The sequence below is a fragment of the Amborella trichopoda genome, chromosome 1 (assembly GCF_054954075.1).
Source record: "Amborella trichopoda isolate Santa Cruz 75 chromosome 1, AtrichopodaSantaCruz75HAP2 v2.0, whole genome shotgun sequence".
Classification (NCBI taxonomy): Eukaryota; Viridiplantae; Streptophyta; class Magnoliopsida; order Amborellales; family Amborellaceae; genus Amborella; species Amborella trichopoda.
This window is the reverse complement of record NC_142336.1, coordinates 27,425,624-27,445,165: the sequence shown is the minus strand read 5'-3', so window position 1 is coordinate 27,445,165 and position 19,542 is coordinate 27,425,624. Positions and strand designations below refer to the sequence as shown.

At 37.7% G+C, this 19,542-nt stretch overlaps 1 protein-coding gene and 1 long non-coding RNA gene across 5 annotated transcripts in view; both read left to right on the top strand.

Moving 5' to 3' along the window:
- The first annotated feature begins 8,984 nt into the window (after nucleotides 1–8,984).
- ADNT1 (adenine nucleotide transporter 1) overlaps nucleotides 8,985–19,542 on the top strand; it is a 34,252-nt gene continuing 23,694 nt past the window's right edge. For 2 of the 4 annotated variants that reach the window (XM_006847236.4, XM_088854289.1), the window contains exons 1-3: nucleotides 9,424–9,852; nucleotides 10,547–10,595; nucleotides 18,015–18,178. In XM_006847236.4, coding sequence (XP_006847299.1) covers nucleotides 9,668–9,852; nucleotides 10,547–10,595; nucleotides 18,015–18,178 — 398 coding nt within the window. In that variant the 5' untranslated portion in view covers nucleotides 9,424–9,667. Of the gene's footprint in view, nucleotides 9,309–9,423; nucleotides 9,853–10,546; nucleotides 10,596–18,014; nucleotides 18,179–19,542 lie in introns of those variants that run through there. The other 2 variants (XM_088854293.1, XM_088854298.1) reach the window with 2 other exon arrangements.
- LOC148783764 (uncharacterized) lies at nucleotides 13,531–13,917 on the top strand. The gene is made up of 2 exons (XR_016046296.1): nucleotides 13,531–13,614; nucleotides 13,782–13,917. It is a non-coding gene; the product is annotated as an uncharacterized LOC148783764 (long non-coding RNA).

Genomic DNA, 19,542 nt, shown 5'->3' with positions numbered 1-19,542 from the left:
AGGGCTGGAAGTTCATGTTTGGCCGCTAGAAGACAAAGCTAGTGTTCTTGGTAGAAGAAGGTGCTTAGACCTTGTTTATGTCTTGACTGTTTGGCCCTGGTTTTGTTTTGTTCTTGGTGGATATGTGTACTATTGGGCCTAGATGCCCCGAACTGAATGTAATATTTTGGAAAATTTTCATAGTATGAGTTTTAGTGTGCGGAGTTTTTCCTTACTCTTCTGCTAGTTAAGCTTGTCGCTTTAGCTCTCTTCCATGGTTTGCTCGATTTTCAAATATAAAGGTGTTGAGTCCACTCCCACTTGAGTGACAAAAAGGTTACATTGAATCACGCACCCGCGCTCGATCGCCCATCGCCGGGTAAGGTAAGGTGATCGAGGGCGGGGTCGTGACAGAGTTCCACCCCATCGGTGAGCCGGTCCCGCCAATCTTCTCATCCTCCAACTCCTATAGCTATGGCTCGACCACATGACCGTCCATCCCATAGTCAGTTCAGAGTTGACCCTCCACAAGCTATGTATAGTCATCCATCGGTGCAGCCTCTTCAGGCCGCCCCAGTTTCATACCATCAGTCACAAGTGACATATTCAACCCATGTTCTAACCCAGTATCCTCCTAGTCATCCAAATCAATCGGCTCCATACTCTCTGGCCAAAGTCCCAGCCTCTAGAAACCCATACCTGTGATATCCTATGCACGAGGCCCTAACTGTTCATTTCCACGACACCGGCTTATCAGCCTCCGGCTCCTTCAGTCTAGGTCGCTCCTCAGACTACCCATACTAACCTCCAACTCAAGTACCTCTGCCTACACCTATTCCATATCAGGCTCCGACCGCCTTAGCTCATACCTCTTTCCTGTGGCACTTAACGTAGCCCCAACCATCTCATAGGTCCAGCCTACCCAAGTCCAATGCAGCTCATATCATCTGCATTTCTTGCACCTTAAATTGTGACACCAGTTCTGGGCAACCAACAGACTTCTGAAGTCAAAACCCTTGAGTCAGTTAACATCACCTAGTTGAAAGGCGAACTAAACATTTAAAGAGTCCCTAGCTAAGATCAGAGTTCCAAATATACTTCCTCCAAGATCTTACGTCAATGATGTTCTCGGGGATGTCAAACATCTTCTTCCAGGTTTCGAATTCCCTTAGTTTGAAAACAAGTTCAATGGGAAAGGTGATCCTGAAAATCACATCATTGCTTACCTATTGATTATTCTTACACTTGAAAAGAAACCTCGCTGTCTTAAGGCCATGTTTTAGTACACTATCTCTGGACAAGCTTTAACATAGTTCCGAGAGGTGGTATCAAAATACCCGAATCAAACTCTCGATGAGTTGTTTCAACGTTTTGTTGAGCAATATCACGGGACCAGAGAGAGATCAATGACCTTGGCGAATTGGTCTCCACCAAACACAATCCGGGCGAGTTGTTTACAGATTTGGCCCAACGATTTAAAGAGGCTACATCAAAAGTTATTGATTGCAAGCTTTCTAAAGTCTCTAAGATCAGTATGGCAATAGAAAATGCTTCCCCAGAGTATAAACTCTACCTCAGTAAAAGCATTCCGCTTATCTCTTTTGACTCCATGCTAGAAATAGTTTCACGTTATGAGATAACAAATGAAAGGGCCCGAGATCGATCACCAATTACACTGGGGCAAGAGCCTGATGAAACCGTATTCGGGAAACAGTCAAATGATGACATGAAGGAACAATAGACTGACTACAGTGATAGGACTGATGAAGATGAAGAAGTCCTAGTTGGTTTCAACTTGATAACGATTGACGAGTCGAAATCCTTGCTCAAGCCTGAAAATCATCAAATATAGCCTAGGGGCACAAGAAGAGACCGCCCTAAAAATGCAGACCATATAAACTTGATAAAGATTTATGAGTCGAAATCCATGCTCAAGCCTGAAAATCATCCAATATGGCCTTGGGGGGGGCACAAGAAGAAACTGCCCTAAAAATGATGACCAAAATGGTAGAGTGACGTATTTTACTAAGGAATTTCAGCAATCAAATGATGAAAATTGTCCTAGCTCTAGGTTTATTCCATGGGGAGCACTTGTAGAATTAGAGAAGTCCAACTTACAAAAGAAAATGCCAAGGATTGCCTTAGCTCAGGGTCCATAATTCAAGAGAGAATGAAAGAGCAAATTTTTGCACAAGAAGTTCCAATTGAAGTGGAAGGAATAAACTTGCAGAAGGCTCAAGACACCCATATCCTAGATAATAGGGTAGGGGTAGATGACCCAAATCTTGAGGCTATAGATTCTCAAATTCAAATTGAGAAGAGTAACTATAACTGGAATTTTGAAACTCAAGAAAATGAGGAAAATACAAGAAAAATCTCTTTTTCGGTTGAAGAAATGAGCCCACGAAAAGTTCAGAACTTCCCCGTGATACATGTCATAATAAAAGAAAATGACTCAATTAGTCTCATCCTTCAAACAAGTGCAGTGGGTGACCCATAGGAGGCTCAAGTCATACATGAGCTCAATTGAGATCCCAAAGCTAGGAATTATCAAAACTACATTAGTGAGAAATGTCTCAATCTCAAAAGTAAAATTCAAGAAAAAACAACGGGATCAAGCCTAGTTGATTCAATTGAACTATCCCTTAATGTAAACCCATAATAAGATCCATCCCCTCAAGAATTTATGAAAGAAATTGAACCTTTAGAAATCCTAAGAGGCCCACCTGAGCCACCTTCACCTGACTCCTGGCAAGTCGAACTATTTGGGATGAAGAGCTGAGCCTAAAGCAGTCAATTACATCAGTTACTATGATTGATCTAGCAATCAACACCGAAGAAGCAAAGGATCTTAACTCGATCATTCTTGAAGATCCAACACCTCTGCAATAGTTAAAAGAAATCAAACCCCTATAAATTCTAAGGGGATATGGGATGAAGAACCAAATATTAAAGATCAAATCATATTATTCCCTGAAGAGAAATGATCCAAAGAAAAGGATAGAGGCAAGGGCATGACTCAACTACTTGAGGTACCCTACATTCAAGAAAAAAAAGAAGATCCAACAAGGGCAGTCTTATCCACCAATTTGATAGGGATCGCCCCATTTGATGAAAATATTATAGAGGCGGTCCCCTCCAAGATACTCATTGTCTCATCAAATGGAGAAGACCCCTACAAGGGCAACCCCGCCAAACCACTTGATAGGGGTACCCTTACTTGATGTTGAAAATAAACCAGGGGCAACCGATGAGGCCCACACCTTATCTAACGACTCCCAACATGCCTCGAAGCAATATACTCCTTAAGAGCAACATGAAGTTGCAACTAAAAAAAATTACCGAAAAGGCATGAGGTTGTCACTTACTCCTCCCTTTCAAATAACTCTGCTTAGGCATCCTACTCAGTGGTACTGATAACCTAAGGAGTTGAAAAACATAAAAAGAAATAAAAGAAAAAGATGAGCTTAGTCAACCTAACAAGAGATTGAAGGACTAGGAAGCTGAGCGTGACTCCGAGTCTGAAGATCAATGCTCATGAAACAATCCAAGGAGGAAATATCTATAATAATTTGACAACATTTGTCAATGAAGTATCTGATGCCAACTAGGGACAAGGAAAATCTAAGGATAGCTGAAACTAGGACCTCCCTGTCACTTGAAAAAAGGAATTATGATCGAGTTCTTATTTGTTTTTTAGGACGAAGTGCCACAAGAAGGAAAAAAATGCCACCGACTCTTATCCTCCTCCTCTTTCTTCATCTTCTTCAAAAGAAAAAAAAATAATTCCTCCAAGAAGAAAAATCGGAAGGAATCTCAAGTGTTGGAAAAATAAAAAGTCACTGGGCAGAACACCAGAGCGTTAAAACAAAGAAATCTCAAGCGTTAAAAAAAAAAAAAAAATCACTGGGATGAACACCCGAAAGTGACCCTAGGGGCAAAAAAAAAAATCCGCCGAGTTGAAAATCCGAAAGGAATCCCAAGGGTTGAAAAAAAGGCTTCCGGTCTGAAAACCCAAAAGGGACCTCGGGGTGATAGAAAAATAGAAGTTCTCTATCATTTCGTCTCTTTTCCAAAATCTCCAGAAATTCTTCTCTTCTCAAGTTAGAATGAAGTCAAAAAGCAAAGGAAGACTCCAATCCAAGTAAAACCTAAAGAGGCTTGCCTATCTGAACTTCAAAAGAGTGGTAGTGGATGAACAAAATTGGAAGTTCAATGATATTCTGAGCACTCTGAGGTACATCCCATATTATCCAATGCATAGGTTTGCGCGAAAAAACAAGAAAAAATCTTCCTTGAATTGTGACATAAGAGCCAAGATTGGAAGATGAAGAAGTACTTAGCGATTCCTCATCCTGAAAGTCCCAAGTAGAGGTTTGACAAACTCATAACGAAAAAAAAAAAAGGCAAGAAGAAGAGAGAAATCCATAGTAGCATGAGCCTAACTGCTTACCAAAATTTTTTTTTCAAAATTTTTCATCTACCTTCAAAATTTCTCCTATGTGTTTCGCGAGTTTTAAAAAACTTTAATTTCTATGGTTAAAATGTAGCCCAAAACTCTGTTTCTATTTCAAAATTCAATCTATCTTCAAAACCTTCTAAAATGTTTTAAAAAACGAAGGAGTTTCATAGAGGTTTGGATATGATGTGTATGCCGCCATCAAATCCTAGAATTACCATTCTTATAAACCCTTAGGAAAACAGAGACCAACCCATAGGTTCCCATACCAAAAAACCTGAACCTGTGAATCCCAAGAATCATAATCGAATGCGAACAAGAAGTTCAATTAGCCAGAAATTCATCATCACATCATTTCTTCTAAATCAAAATCTTATTTGATTGAAGAATCAGACAAAAAAAAAAGGTCTAAAGTCGAAGATGACTACACTGGCAGCTTCCTAGGTAACATTGGAGTGACTACAATAAGGAGTGTCATCGGCTCAAAGAAAACACGGTTCCTGTTGACTGTCACTTTGGATCCCGATTGGCGGATACCTCTCAACTGTACTGACTCAAAGATAACAGTGCTAATTCAATATCTTACAAATCAAAAGCATCCATCAGCGCACCGCCTACTCAAAGGGTACTAGTCATTCAAAAGAAGGATCCATCAAAAAATGTTTTCCTTGCCACCGTGTCTCAGGTGTCTACTTATTTGTCATTTATCTGATACCTCAAGTGAATACCAAAGATGGGTAACTGTAGATACCTTCCTCGAAATTTTGGTTAAGGGAACTCCTAAAAACCTCAATTCTAAACCTAAAGGACCACACAAATCCTAGTAGACCATAGGCAACCTAGACCTAATATAATTACTTAAAAATTATCCAAAACTATCTCAACTTGAAGTAAAGCCCGAGAGCTTTTCAACGGTCAAATAATTGCTTGAATCGGACCTATGGATAAAAAGAACTAACAAATAACAATTTGATCCCTGTGAGACCCAAGTATCGGGCAGTGGGCCGGGCTGTAACGCGGCCTAGCAGGCTCAGACTCAGCTTGATGACACGGTAAATGCATTTGATGATGTAATAAAGGCTTTTATAATACAGTTAATGCGTTTTATGATATAGTAAAGACATTTTTTTTAATTAGATAAGGCCAAAACTTTAAGATAAATAAAAATGAATCCAAAATAATTCCTAAAAAATAAAAAACAATCTCCAATTAAGTCCTATAAATACCCCCTCCTTAAAAAAAAAAAGAATATCCCAAAAATACCCAAAAATAGAAAAAACCTTAGAAAAATCCTAACAAAAATAGGAAAACTCCAAAAAACATAAAACAAATCATAGAAAATCTCAAAATTCATATTCAACCTTTGGAGATTGAATCTCAAAAAATTCTTATCCAATCTCAAAAAATACCAAAAAAAGCCTAAGTAGACCCCATCTAAAATCCCCTATTTTTTCTCGTGCCTTAGGAACCCTATATCTAGGTCAAAGAACCTTAGATCTACCAATTTCAGCAAGCAAAAAGAATCCAAAAAAGGAAATGATGGCACAAATCGAAAGAGCACCATGATCCAAGCTCGAAACTTCGGGTTTTAAGTCCCTAGAGGTAAGTATATATTTATTTACTTGATTTAATTTGTTTTTATTCATTTAATTATCTACTTTATTTTATTTTTCTAGAAATTAATTTATTATTATATTTAATGAAATTTAGAAGCATTTTTTTATGTCAAAATAAGGATTTGGAGCTGGCACTGTTAGTAGACTAAAAAAAAGTCTAGATGTATAGATCTGAGACTTTTTTTGAGCCCATAATTTAAGCGACCCCACTCTCTTTACCTTTTTCAAAAGTAACTCAGTTTTTGCTAAGATTTGAACAAATCTCATACCAGAGATCGGTGTAAATCGGAGCATAAAAGAAGAAGTTTTTTTAAGTCTAAAATACGGATATGAAGCTCAAGGTGCCCCACTTTGGGCGCTAAATTGTTTACGCTCTGATCTGCGTCGAAATCTAGGATGAAATCAACTCAAATCTTAGCAAAAATTGAGTTACTTTTGAAAAGGTAAAGAGAGTGGGGTCGCTTGAATTATGGATTCAGAAAAAATCCCAGATCTATACATCCGGCCTTTTTTCTGAGTCCACTGACAGCGCTAAACTCTAAATTCTTATTTTGACCTAAAAGAAAATGCTTCTAAATTTAATTAAATCTAATAATAAATTAATTTTCATAAAATACAATAAATCCAAAAATTAAATGAAGATAAACAAATTAAATCATGCAAAGAAAGATATACTTACCTATAGGGACCCAAAATTCGACGTTTCGGGCTTGGATCAGGCCGCTCCGATTTCCACCACTATCTCATTTTTTGGATGCCTTTTGCTTGCTAGAATTGGTAGATCGAATGTTCTTTGACCTAAATCTAGGGTCCTAAGGTACTGAAAAAACACGGGGGATTTTAGATAGGGTCTACTTATGCTATTTTTGGTATTTTTAGGATTGGAGAAAATTTTCCATTAGTTTTTTAAGGTTTTTGGGATCTTGAAAGGTTGAATATAAATTCTGGGATTTTCTCTGATTTTTTGGGATTTTTCTTAATTTTTTGAGAATTTTATAAGTATTTTTCCTATTTTTTGTTATTTTTGGGCTATTTTTCTAATTTTGATAATTTATGAGGGAATTCTTCTTCTTTTTTTCACTCTTCTTTTTAGGTTATGGAGGGGGTATTTATAGAATTTCATTGGTGATTTTTCTTGATTTTTCGGAATTTCTTGGATTTATCTTGAAGTTTTAGCTTTATCTAATTAAAAAAATATTTTTATTACATCATAAAATGCATTATTTTTACTACATCATCAAATATGTTTACTACATCATTCAGCCACGTTTGGCGCTGCTGGGCCGCATCACAGCCCGGCCCGCGGCTTGATGCTTGGGTCTCACAGGAACTAAATTATCATTTGTTAGATCTTTTTATCCGTAGGTTTGAATCAAGCAATTCTTAGACCATTGGAAAGCTCTTGGGCTCTACTTCAAGTTGAGATAGTTTTGGGCAATTTTGAAGCAAATTATATTGGGTCTAGGTTGTCCATATTCTACTAAGGTTTGTGTGGTCTTTTAGGCTCAGAATTGAGGTTTTTAGGAATTCCCTTAGCTAGAATTTCGAGGGGGTATCTACAAAAGTAAGCTGAACAAAAAAGATCATTCAAATTGAATGAGATTGGAAAGAAGACTTGAAAGACAAAACTAATACAATAAGGTAATTTTTAATATTTGTTTATCAGTTACAAATTTCTAATTATAACATGTAATATTTTTACAAGAGAACTATGACTTAGGATTTGTCTTTTAATGGGGGATGGGGGATAGAAATTATTTTATTAGATGTAGTCTTTTTGTGATTATCAAGTACTTTTTCTCTTTTTTATAGAATTTTTATTTTTACTGTAAGAAGTAATTTTTTAATAGAAGATAATTGTGAGATTAACAAAGGTAGTCAATTTAAGGTTTTTCTATAAGATAGAGGTTTTTTTATTTTTATTTTTTTGGAGTAACTCAGTGGGGAAGACATGCCCCTACCCGTTTTTTCATTGATTAGGGAATTAACTTTTTTTTAAGGTGTTAGTGGGTGGTGTCAATAACAACGTGGTAACTAGGTATGGGGGTGCTACCACCATGACCAAGCCCCTTTCCTTGATAGAGATTTTGGTAAAACTTTTAAATCACATCATGATATTGCAAAAATTATAGCCTACGAGAGATTTACAATGTTTATGTCTGTCTAACTTTAGCATTTATTTTAGAATATGGATTTTTGAAATATGATTTTCTCTTAAATTAGAGTTTTTGGTTTAGGTATGTCTTTGAAAATAACAATGTTTTTTTCTAGACATTAGGATTTTCTCATGTACTCTCTATCCCTATGAATGTTTTTATGCATATATATTGGAATTAAGAGGTCTTAATCTTCGATACTTAATTTCATTTTGGGTTATTACTTATTGTGCTATTTAATGTGGATTTTCTTCAAAGGCTTGCAATAATACTTTGGAAGATAGTTGTCGAATTAAGAATGAGTTTTAATGGAAGATAATCATCAAATTAATAGAGTGTTCAATTGAGAGGTTTTTTTTTTTATGAGATAGAGGCTTTACTAAATCTTTTAAACGACATTATAATCTTGCAAAAATTACAGTTTATGAGAGATATACAATATTTAGGTTTATATCTGAATTTAACATTTTTTTTGGAATAGAATTTTTAAACATAGGCTTTTCTCTCAAATTAGAATTTTTTGAGTTTGGGCTATGAATTTGAATTAATAATTTTTATTATATAAATAATAATAATACTTTGTTTCTAAAATATATATACAACACACTGCATTTTGCTTGTATCAAAACATAAATGGTATCATAGTATACAATCAAAATAAAAAAACATAAATGTGTGCTTTATGAAATTTTGTCAAATTAGTTCATGAATTTTTGGACCCACAGATGGGGAGGATTGACAGGTGGTTTCAATTGCAGCATTTTCCCGTATGAATGGAACCCGATTCCCATCAAGGGGACATGGCCGATTCTTTCCCTCTCTAGAGCAGGTGAGTTTTTGGGATGAAAGGGAGTTGCCATCTATTTTCAATTTTATCCAATTGTTTGGGCAAAATTCTTGGTCCAAACCCCTGAATTTTCCAAAATCTCCGAACATCAATGGGTTTCACCTAGAAAAGGAAAAGTGGGAACATTAGGGCCACTTCTTGTGGATCACTACGAACCAATTTACAACGAAAAGCATAGAAGTCAATAGCGTTTTCGTTCTTGGTGGTGGGGTTTTGTTAACTATGGCAGAATCCGGAAATTTCCCGGAGAGGTAAGGGCAATTTCTTTATCGATGAGGAACGGGTGGTTCCATTAATTCTTCTTTAATTTCAGGGTATTTTAGTAATTTTACTGCTATAAAGAATCCGTAAAGGCGTCCTTCCGATGTAGTGGGAGTCCCCGCCGGCGGTCGTATCTCTGCCTATCTCGCCGCAACGCCCCCACTTTCCATATTTGAACACAGGAAAGTGTTTAAGTTTAGAGAGAGAGAGAGAGAATAAGGAAATACGAACTTGTTGTCGCAGATAAGAATCCCTTTCCTTCAACATAAACCCTAGTTCCTCGCTTTTCTTGCGCTTTAGGAGTTGCAGAATAGCTTTTTATTCTTTCTTCTAGGGTTTGGGGTTTTTTATGGCTTCTGAGGATGTCGTTGGGAGGAGCGGGAGCAATACAACGGTAGGGTTCCAGAGCAAGGAATCGGCGGTGACCACATTTGTGAACCTGGCGGAGGAGGCGAGTGAGGGGGTGAAGGCTCCTGGACATGCCATTCTCAGTATCTGCAAATCTCTTGTTGCTGGGGGAGTTGCGGGAGGAGTGTCAGTCATTCTTCTTCTTCTTCTCTCACTCTCTCTCTCTCTCGCTCTTCTTGTTCTTTGTCAAATCAAATTCATATTCTCTATGGATTGTGTGCTTTATATTTTTGGTTGTTAGCTTGGGTTTGATTGATCATTTTGCTTCCTTGAACCCTATGGAAAACACGCTCACGACATTTGGCAGTTAATATCTCTCACTCTCTCTCTGAATATTAGGTGGTCAATGTTTTGGTTGTTTGAGAGAAGTTAGTATAGCCAACTTGTATTTGTAGGGTGTTCTTATTTGTGATCCGTTTGGAGTTAGGTTTTGCTATGCCTTAGTATTTATGGTTTGAATTTTGAAGAACACCATTTTAGGCCATTGATCGTGCACCCTATGCTGCTACTTTTTAATGATCGCTTACCGTTTTATTTCTGCTGGGTTTTCTTACTTTGTGTCTCGTTTTGTTTCTTAAATGTTAGCGTACTGTCTTTCGTTTGTTTCCATGTATTGTGCTTTAGGCACTACTTTTTAGCAACTCCACACCCGCTGGTGTTTTCAAAACTGTTATTGGTTATTGGAATACGAATTGTAGAATGCTATGTATGACTTTGTCCTTTTTCTGTTTTGATGTGTTTCGTTGGATGATATTTGATGTAAGTTTTTACTTCTTATCTTCTTAGTGAAATATTTTCTTTATAAATTCTTCTATTGCAGGTCCCGCACTGCTGTTGCACCACTGGAAAGGTTGAAAATTCTCTTGCAGGTGCCACAGCTCGCTTCCTTTGGCCAATACAAAACATTGTACCCTCTTTGTTATTTTGCCGCTCTCATCTATTGTCTTATTGTTCAAATGTCATTCAGTTGGATTCGGTGCAATTGTTTCATGAGCAGTGTTATAGTTCTTTTGTAGTTTAGTTGCGTTGTGGATGAATCTACGACATGAATCACAAAATAATCTAGACTGCTCTGATAGGATCCATGCTATTCAAAGCAAAATTGTACCCTAAGATCGTACCTATGGCGGTTCAACCGAATGAAAGCATTTATAGTTGATCCTTTGCTTCCTTCTATGAGGTTTAGACTAAGGACCTTTTGTTGTTTTGGTCTTTGTTGCTCTATTTACATTCTTAAAACTTTCTAATTTACCTACCTGCTTCAGAATTGAAAATCAAAATTTCCTTTTTTTTCTTCCTTGAAAATAAAAAAAATCTTCTGAAAATCTACATATACAAATTTTGAGTATTTGGTACTTACTGATTCGCTTTTGGGATTTTTGTCAGAGTTAATTACCTGCTAGGTTTATTAGCTTATTGACAACTTCCCTATCCTAAAGTGGTGCTCCTTTGGCAATTCTGGCCATTCATGATCTTTTGGGGGATTCCCTAGTAAGAATGATAATTGAATTTTTAGAATGGCGTTAGGAGTGTAGAGGTAGAAAATTATTTAAGTATGAAATATTAATTCATGAATATTCAATAGTAGTGATGGGTTTCTGATAGCACATGAGTGCTTACATTCTAGGCACTTGGAGAAAAAACTGGGTCTCATCTTTAAGATCTATTGGGAAAAGGCCTACGACCATGTAGATTGGTCTCTCTTGGAAGAAACAATGGCTAGAATGGGGTTTGGGAACTACTAGAGGAAGTGGATGAGGGGTTGCTACTCTAACCCACATTTCTCAATTCTAATAAACGGATCACCTAAGGGTTTCTTTTCCTCCTCTAGGGGTCTTTGCCAAGAAGACCCCTTGTGCCCTTTTGTTCGCTATCATAGAGGAAGTTTTTAGCGAATTGATCTCTCGATTGTACAACTCAGGCCTCTGAACTGGGTTCAAAAGCAGTACTAGCGGCCCCATGGTTTCCCACTTGCATTACGCCGACCACACTCTGGTGTTTATTGATGCCACCCTGGAGGATATTGAGTGCCTCCAAATTTTACTTAGGTGGTTTGAGTACGCCACAAGATTCAACGTTAATATGGAGAAGTCCACAATGATAGGGGTCGCAGTCTCACCTACGGAAACCAGAGCCCTGATTCCAGATTGGAAGTGTAAAGTGGAGGATCTTCCCACTAGTTATCTGGGGATGCCTGTGGGTATTGGTCAACCCAAGAAGAGACAATAGTCTAATGTCTTAGACAGAGTTGGTTAGCCGGATGGAAAGCAAGTTCATGTCTTTTGTGGGTAGAAAAGCCCTTATAAGGGCAACCCTGTCCAACACTCTCGTCTATCTTATATCTCTTTTTCATATGCCTACGGCGGTAGCTAATCGCTTGGAACAATTGAGGAACTTCCTCTGGTCTGGGGAATTTGAGTCTGAAAAGATCCACCTCATTGCATGGGAGAGAGTTTGCCAACCCAAGCAGCAGGAAGGTTTAGGGGTTCGCCTCCTCAGGAAATAGAACATGTGCTTCGTTGCAAGTATAGAATCCCCACTGATGCTTGGCTTCTGGAGGGAAGAACACTAAGTAGGACTTCTGGGGCCTGGAAATCCTTCCTGTCGGTTCTCTCTAAATTCAAACAATACATTCGGTTTCAATCGAGGGTAGGCAGTAGCATTCACTTTTGGTCCGACCATTCGTTGGGCCCCTCCTTGTTCTCTCTTGCCACCAATCCTTCTTCTTGGATTGCCGAAGAAATCCTAGCACCTGGCTGTACCAGGCCACTAGGGTTTGGAACCCATCTTTTAGACGTTCACTCTCTGATGCCAAACTCCTTGAATTTATCTCCCTCTCTGCCTTGTTGGATGATACTTTGTTTCCCTCTCTAGCCGGATAATATCATTTGGACCCTTGTTCCATCAGGCTCCTTCACTGTTTCTTCCTTTTACAACACTTTCTTCAACCACCTTCCCACCCTAACTCTGTGGTATCAAAGGTTTGGTCTTCAATAGCACCTTCGAAAGTGCAAGCCTTCAATTGGATTGCAGGTTCTGAAAGAGCACTAACAGTGTATCAACTTCAACGCAGGGGGATTCCAATCCTGAACCAATGCGTTATGTGCCTCTACAAAGAAGAGAACAACCCCCACCTCTTCGTTCACTGCAACTTGGCGGATAACCTATGGAGCAGGCTCATGCGGCTCTTTGGTTTGACCTGGGTAATGCCAGCCTCCATTCCAGGCCTTTCCAAATTCGCTGAGGATTCTTCTTGGCCCAAAGCAGGTAGGCTCCTAAGGAAGGCGTCCATAGCGGCCACAATTTGGGTCCTTTGGATGAAAAGGAATTCAAGGATTTTCTGAGGAGTCAAGAGCGAAGCCTGAGCCCTATTCCACAAGATTCACACCCTTGTGATCTTTTGGGCCTCAAACCACAAGGCCTTTCAGGACATCTCTACTTCCTCCTTCCAACTTAATTAACAGCAAGTTCTCCTTGTTCAACATTATCGGCCTACTCGAGCTGGCTGCTGGTCCTCTCCACCGCTTGGTTCTGTCAAGTTCAATTTTGACGGGTGTTCCCTTGGGAATCCTGACCCTTCAGGCATTGGAGGGGTCTTCAGAGATCACCAAGGGAACATTCTAGGCTCTTTCTCCAAACACATTGGCCATGCAGACTCACAACTCACTGAGTCCTAGGCATTGCTCACGGGCCTCAAAATGTTTGACCCTGAGTGGGGTCAACCTCTTTTAGTGGAAGGAGATGCTTGTAATATTGTTACTTGGGTTGTCGGCCTTGCTAAGCTTCTATTTATGATGAGTGCAGGGATACAACCATCTCATGGACGCATATTGGAGGGAATCAAACGGCCTGGTGAACCAGCTAGCTAAGGAGGGAGCTATTGCACAGGTTGTGGTCACTTAGAAGTTCTTGGGACCCTAGCTTACAAGGCCGCAGCCTTCTTTTTGTACATCGGGTTTTTTGAGTTATCACCTTCCTCTCGAACCCCTGTTTTTACCTTTTTTGTACATTGTTGTATAGAGCATTGTTATAAGACCCTCCAATGTTTTGTATAGGACCTCTTCATCGAGGATACCTCATTTTTTGCCGAGAGGCCGGTATGTGGGCGCTCTCCCTGGACCATTGTATTTGCTTTCCTTTCTTTAATACAAAAGTTAACATTATCAAAAAAAAAAAAAGGAAAAAGAAAAAGGTAGAGGAGCTGCTATAATAATGGGAAAGCATTCAAAAGGGAGGGCCCATTAGGGTTTGAAAATGATGGGGGTTTTAACAAGCCAAGCCAGCTAAATGGGTGAGTCAGCCTGTGATTTCATGTTGTCGTTTCATTATAATATAATGAAACGACTCTTTTAGAAAACCATGTTTGTGGCAATACCCAAATTATGCATATGTGTTCTCCTCATTCCCATAAACAATTCCAAAAAGAAAAAAATTTGTAGTTGTACCTTAGAAAGGTCAAAACGAGTCCTCCACCTATAAAGGCCATATCGTCCATTTGATGGACATTTAGACGAGGCCTTTAAGAACACAAATTCTTTTTTTATTTTTCAAAATTATTCAACCAATGATGATAAGATGGCCTACAAAATTTGGGACAAAAAAAATCCCTGTAAGGCCTAGATGTAATCATCCCATAAAATGGAGGGCCTATGTTCATTGGGTTAAGAAATCACTTTTTAGGGTTTTTTTTTTCGAAATTTTGTTTTTTGAGATTGTTCATTCGAATGAAAAGAGTGTAGGTTTAAAAATTGGAGTAAAAGAATGGTTTTTGAAGGCTTATTTCATTATATTGTTATAAAACCATAGTTACCAGAATCTCTCCACCGACCTCGCGTTTGTGGTTCCGAAACCTGATTTCGTGTTTCTATTATGGAATCTCCACGGAAACCGTTTTTCGGAAAAGGAAACTCGATTCCTTAATTTCAGAATCTCGATTCGACACATTTTTATAAACCATTTTTTGGAACCAAGGAAACTTGATTCTTTAATTTCGGAATCTCGATTCAAAACATTTTTAGAAACCATTTATCTAGAATCAAGGAAACTCGATTCCTTAATTTTGTAATGTCGATCCAACACATCTTTAGAAACTTGAACCCATTAATTGTGTGTAGATGTTCCCAAATATATCGCATATGGTTTTCAACAAGGATTAAATCTTGATTCCACGTCAATTGGAGTAGAAATCTTCCTTCGAAGGCTTTTAGTAGTTGTAGAGTTTCATTATTTTACTTGTGCCACCTTGGATGGCCTTTACTTTAAATTTAAAATATAATCGGTAAATACAACACATACAATTAAAAGTAAAGCCATGGCGTAGACATAATCCTATTTTGTCTTTATAATAATGAAGTCAAAATCACAATTTAGAAATACTTGTCTTTTGTATATAATGACTGTAAGGTCAATTGTCAACACATTTACTGTAAAATTTGGGAAACCTTCTAATAAGAGACATCCAATATAGAATCTAAAGTTGATGAGGTTCAAGATGTGCTTGTGGCTTCCTTCTTCATAAAAATGAAAGCTCGAGTCTTGGTAGGGGTCATCAAACGCATTCCATAGTCCATATTATTGTAATTCGTAAATCTCAATCTCAAATTGGCATGGATCTCTGATCCATATGCTTCAGAAGCTTGATTCCAAATATGTTATAATCGCAATTCAAAACAATAACATATCTCTATTCCACATATGTCAAACTCGATTCCATAGATGTCGAAAACTCGATTCCGCATATTAATGAATCTTGATTCCTGGAGTGTTGATTTCGGGCGAATGGGAATCCAAGGAGGACGGAATCTCGATTCCATATGTAGATGCAACTTCGATCTATTGCTGTTGAAACACGATTCTCAAAAACTAGGAATCTCGTTCTTAGCGATTCCTATTGTATGGACAACAATTCCTAAGATAGGAATCTTCTAGCCGGTCGCGAATCTGGTTCATAAAACGATTCGGGTTCCCAAGTGTTTCTGACAACTATGTATAAAACATTTGCATGAAATCGTTCTCATTTATATACACAAACACACACACATAATTCTATATATATACACACACACCCAAATAATTATATATATATACACACACACACGCACATATAGACACACACACAAGCACACACATGTATATCTATATATATATATGGAGTAACTTTTATATGAACAAGGGCTGATGCAATAGTATATGCCGAGCGGTCCAGATTTAAATCTGGGCCAATATAATGGTTATGATAGCATTTTGTATTTGAGTTTTAATCATTTTCTACAAATCCAAATCACTTGAAATTTGGAGCGTCCACTCTACATATTAAAGTGCACCTAATAAAAATATAAAAAAATGGAAAGTGACCAAAATACATCAACTTATTTTTGATGAATTATTTCGCAAATATTTTTATTAGGTGTGTTAAGAATAGATGCTCCAAATATCAAGTGATTTGGATTTGTAGAAAAAAATAAAAACTCAAAAGATGAAACACGATTGTGGCCATTTGATCGGCCTCGTATACTATTGCATCATTCCTCGGGCTAACAAAATCATATATATATATATATATATATATATAGATATGTATAAATTTAGATATATATGTTGGAGAGAGAGAGAGAGAGAGAGAGAGAGAGAGAGAGATGGATGGATGGACTTACGTAGCTAAGCTAATTTCTACGCCATTAGCTCATGGGAAAAAACCAAAATATTTTAGATGACCCTTATCCCAATGAACAGGCTCATGAAAAATCTGAAAAAACCTTCCAGTTTTTATTGAGGGGAGAGATAATGCAGTCAATATAGGCTGTCTGTTTCGTGAAAGAAAAAATGGGATTAGATTGGGGCCATTGGGGCATTTCTGTTACCCGAAATGTTGTTGATGTTCTCATCAACACTAGATAAACAATTAAGAGCAAAAGGATTGATTTTGAGTTATTAAAGCCTTGTATCCTAAATGAGTGGCTGATAACCATTGAATTTTCTCTCCTAAAGAAATCCGATTTGTAGGTCTTTTTTTTTTTGGTTTTTTTGCTGCCTCGTTTTTTTATTTTTATTTTTATTATTTTATTTTATTTTTATTGTTCTTTGGGTTCAAAAGAATGTGTGTGCAAAATTTGGAGTCAAACAAACTCGTGTAGATAGTGTTTTTTTTTTAATTAGGAGATTCTCGGCTGTAAGCTAATGCTGTGGAAATTAACTTAGGCGTGTAGTCAAGTATTCCTTCCCCACCCACACCCACACCCACACCCACACCCACACCCACACCCACACCCACACCCACACCCACACCCACACCAACACCCACACCCACACCCACATACATATATATATCTTGACCTCATATCATATAATATAGAGACTATCGTATGTTGCCTTGTTTCAGGTTTGTGCTAGGTTGTTTATGGCTTGACTCAGGTAATTTATGTGCTTGTTATGGACTTGTTTAAGTACACAAGCGCATCCACCCAATCTCAAAATTGGGTGGTTCAATATTGAGTCAACTAAGGCCACACTCGTGGTTGTCCTTGGCCATGCAAGCCAAGCTTGAACATACCCAAGCTCGGCTGGTCTCGGCACGGCATGGCTCGGCGAAACCTAGGAAATAGCCTTCTGATGGGGTGTTGATGCCAAAGAATGGAAGAATGGGTATATACCATGCGTTTTTAAAGGCTTGAACCTTAGTTGTAGGAACCTTGTAACCAGGGTTGGATCCTGCTTCTTATTCCACAGTTGCTTCCCAAGCCGATCTTCCTAAACATGGACTTTCCCTTGTTCTTTCTTACCTTTCCTCTCCATGCAGTTACACTTCCTCTGCATGCACTTACACTCCAGTCTGTGCATGTGTTGGCTTGTCTTATATTTGTTAACAGAAATGGGTATTTTCAATTTCCAGCAGTCAAAGGCTAGACTAGTCATTGATTTCTTTGACTTCCTGCATGTTGCATTTGACTATTCAACATTGATTTAGCATATTAAAAGACTTACTTTGTCATTACATGGATTAATAATTTGTAATCAGTCTTTGTACAATATCATGAGGTAGGGTAGTGCTCTTGCCAGTATCTTTAACAAAATGACATTACCAACATGTATAAAATGTTTGCACTAAATACTGGATTCTTGGGAAGTGTTTTTGACAAAACTGATATATGTAGAAACATAATCTAATAAGTCATGTTCTTGTTGTCAATGAGAAATCTGGATATATGTAGGAGGGCACATTTCTCTGTTGTCACTATTGTTTTTAAATTTAATTTTGTGGTTAACATGGTTGTGTGGTGTGGTATTAACAGGTTCAGAATCCTCACAACATCAAATACAATGGGACAATTCAAGGCTTGAAATATATATGGCAAACTGAAGGTTTTCGAGGGCTCTTTAAAGGAAATGGAACTAATTGTGCACGAATTGTTCCAAACTCAGCTGTGAAGTTCTTTAGTTATGAGCAAGCATCAAGGTATTGTTTATTGTTCCTCTTGTTGTTGAATTTATTGCTAGATGGTGTAGATCGCATTTTGTCACCTTTTGAGGGGTTATTTTGTCCCTTTATGGTATATGTTATTTATGATTTTTAATTGATGGTATTTGTTCTCTGATACATTTATATGGCTCTATTATATGGTTTATAGACAGGGTCCCCATCTTGTTCATGAATATTGTGCTTCATTTTCTTAGATCTATTTTTAGATGGTATTATTTGAGCAGGTAGGGAACTAGTAAATTGAGTGTCTAGTATTTTGTGTTGCTTTGTACTCTTGTTTTGATATTTAATAATAGTCCCCCTTTGAGTGTGACTGGGTTCATGCAACCTTGATCATCTTCTTGGTTTCGAATGCCCAAGGTGCTTTGTGCACCTTTGTTTGCAAAAGTAATTTAGTGCATTGACTTAGGTTACTTTTGCTCCAAAAGGACATGGTTGGAAGTAGTTAGAAAAGATCTGGGAGCTTATGGCCTCACTGAGGGTATGGTCCTTAATTGAGCAGGATGGTGGACCAGAATTTTCATAGTCGATCCCAAATAGTTTGGAAAAGGCTCTAATGGTAATGATGGTAATGACTGAGATTACTTCGATAGGTGCTCTTAGAGATAAGTATGTGACCATATTGAGCTTAAGATCCCTTCTTACATTAGGATTGGTACAGCTGATAACTGTTATCTTTACTGCTACAAGACGAGCTCACTGTGTTGGATCCTCTTGAATCTGACCTGTCCATCAGATCTAGTGTAGGAATAATATTTTGCATAAAGACATTTTATATCTATACTAAGCCTGACAGTAAAAACTAATTTCTCGCAATTCTTATGTTTGGTGTTAGTTCAGTTTTTCCTTCCATAGAATGCTCTTCTGAACCTTGGTTGTTGTTAAATTTATTAAATCTTCTCTGTTGAATCATTATCATCATATTCTTTCCTAGATAATCTCTCTTCCTTCCACCAATAACCATGTAATCTCTCTCCATAAATCTCTCTTTAAGCTATCCTATCATATACAATATGGTTTCAAGTCGTTTCTTTTTCTCCCATGTTATCTCTCTCTCTCTCTCTATGGTAGGTTTCATTGGTGTTACCTAATTGCCTTCTACGCTTTCTCATATGTAATGATTTCTTATACATTGGGTCTCTCTCTTGCTAAACTTTCTGTTTCTCTTTCATACTTCAAATTATCTTTCCTTTTTGATTTTACTTCCTATGGGATACTATATTGGTTTCTAAAATTTAGATAGATTTTATATTTGGTTTCTATCATTTTCATAACCTAACCATGTTATCTTTTTTTTTTTCACACGTAACTTCCATCTAATACTTTTTGGCTATAGGTCG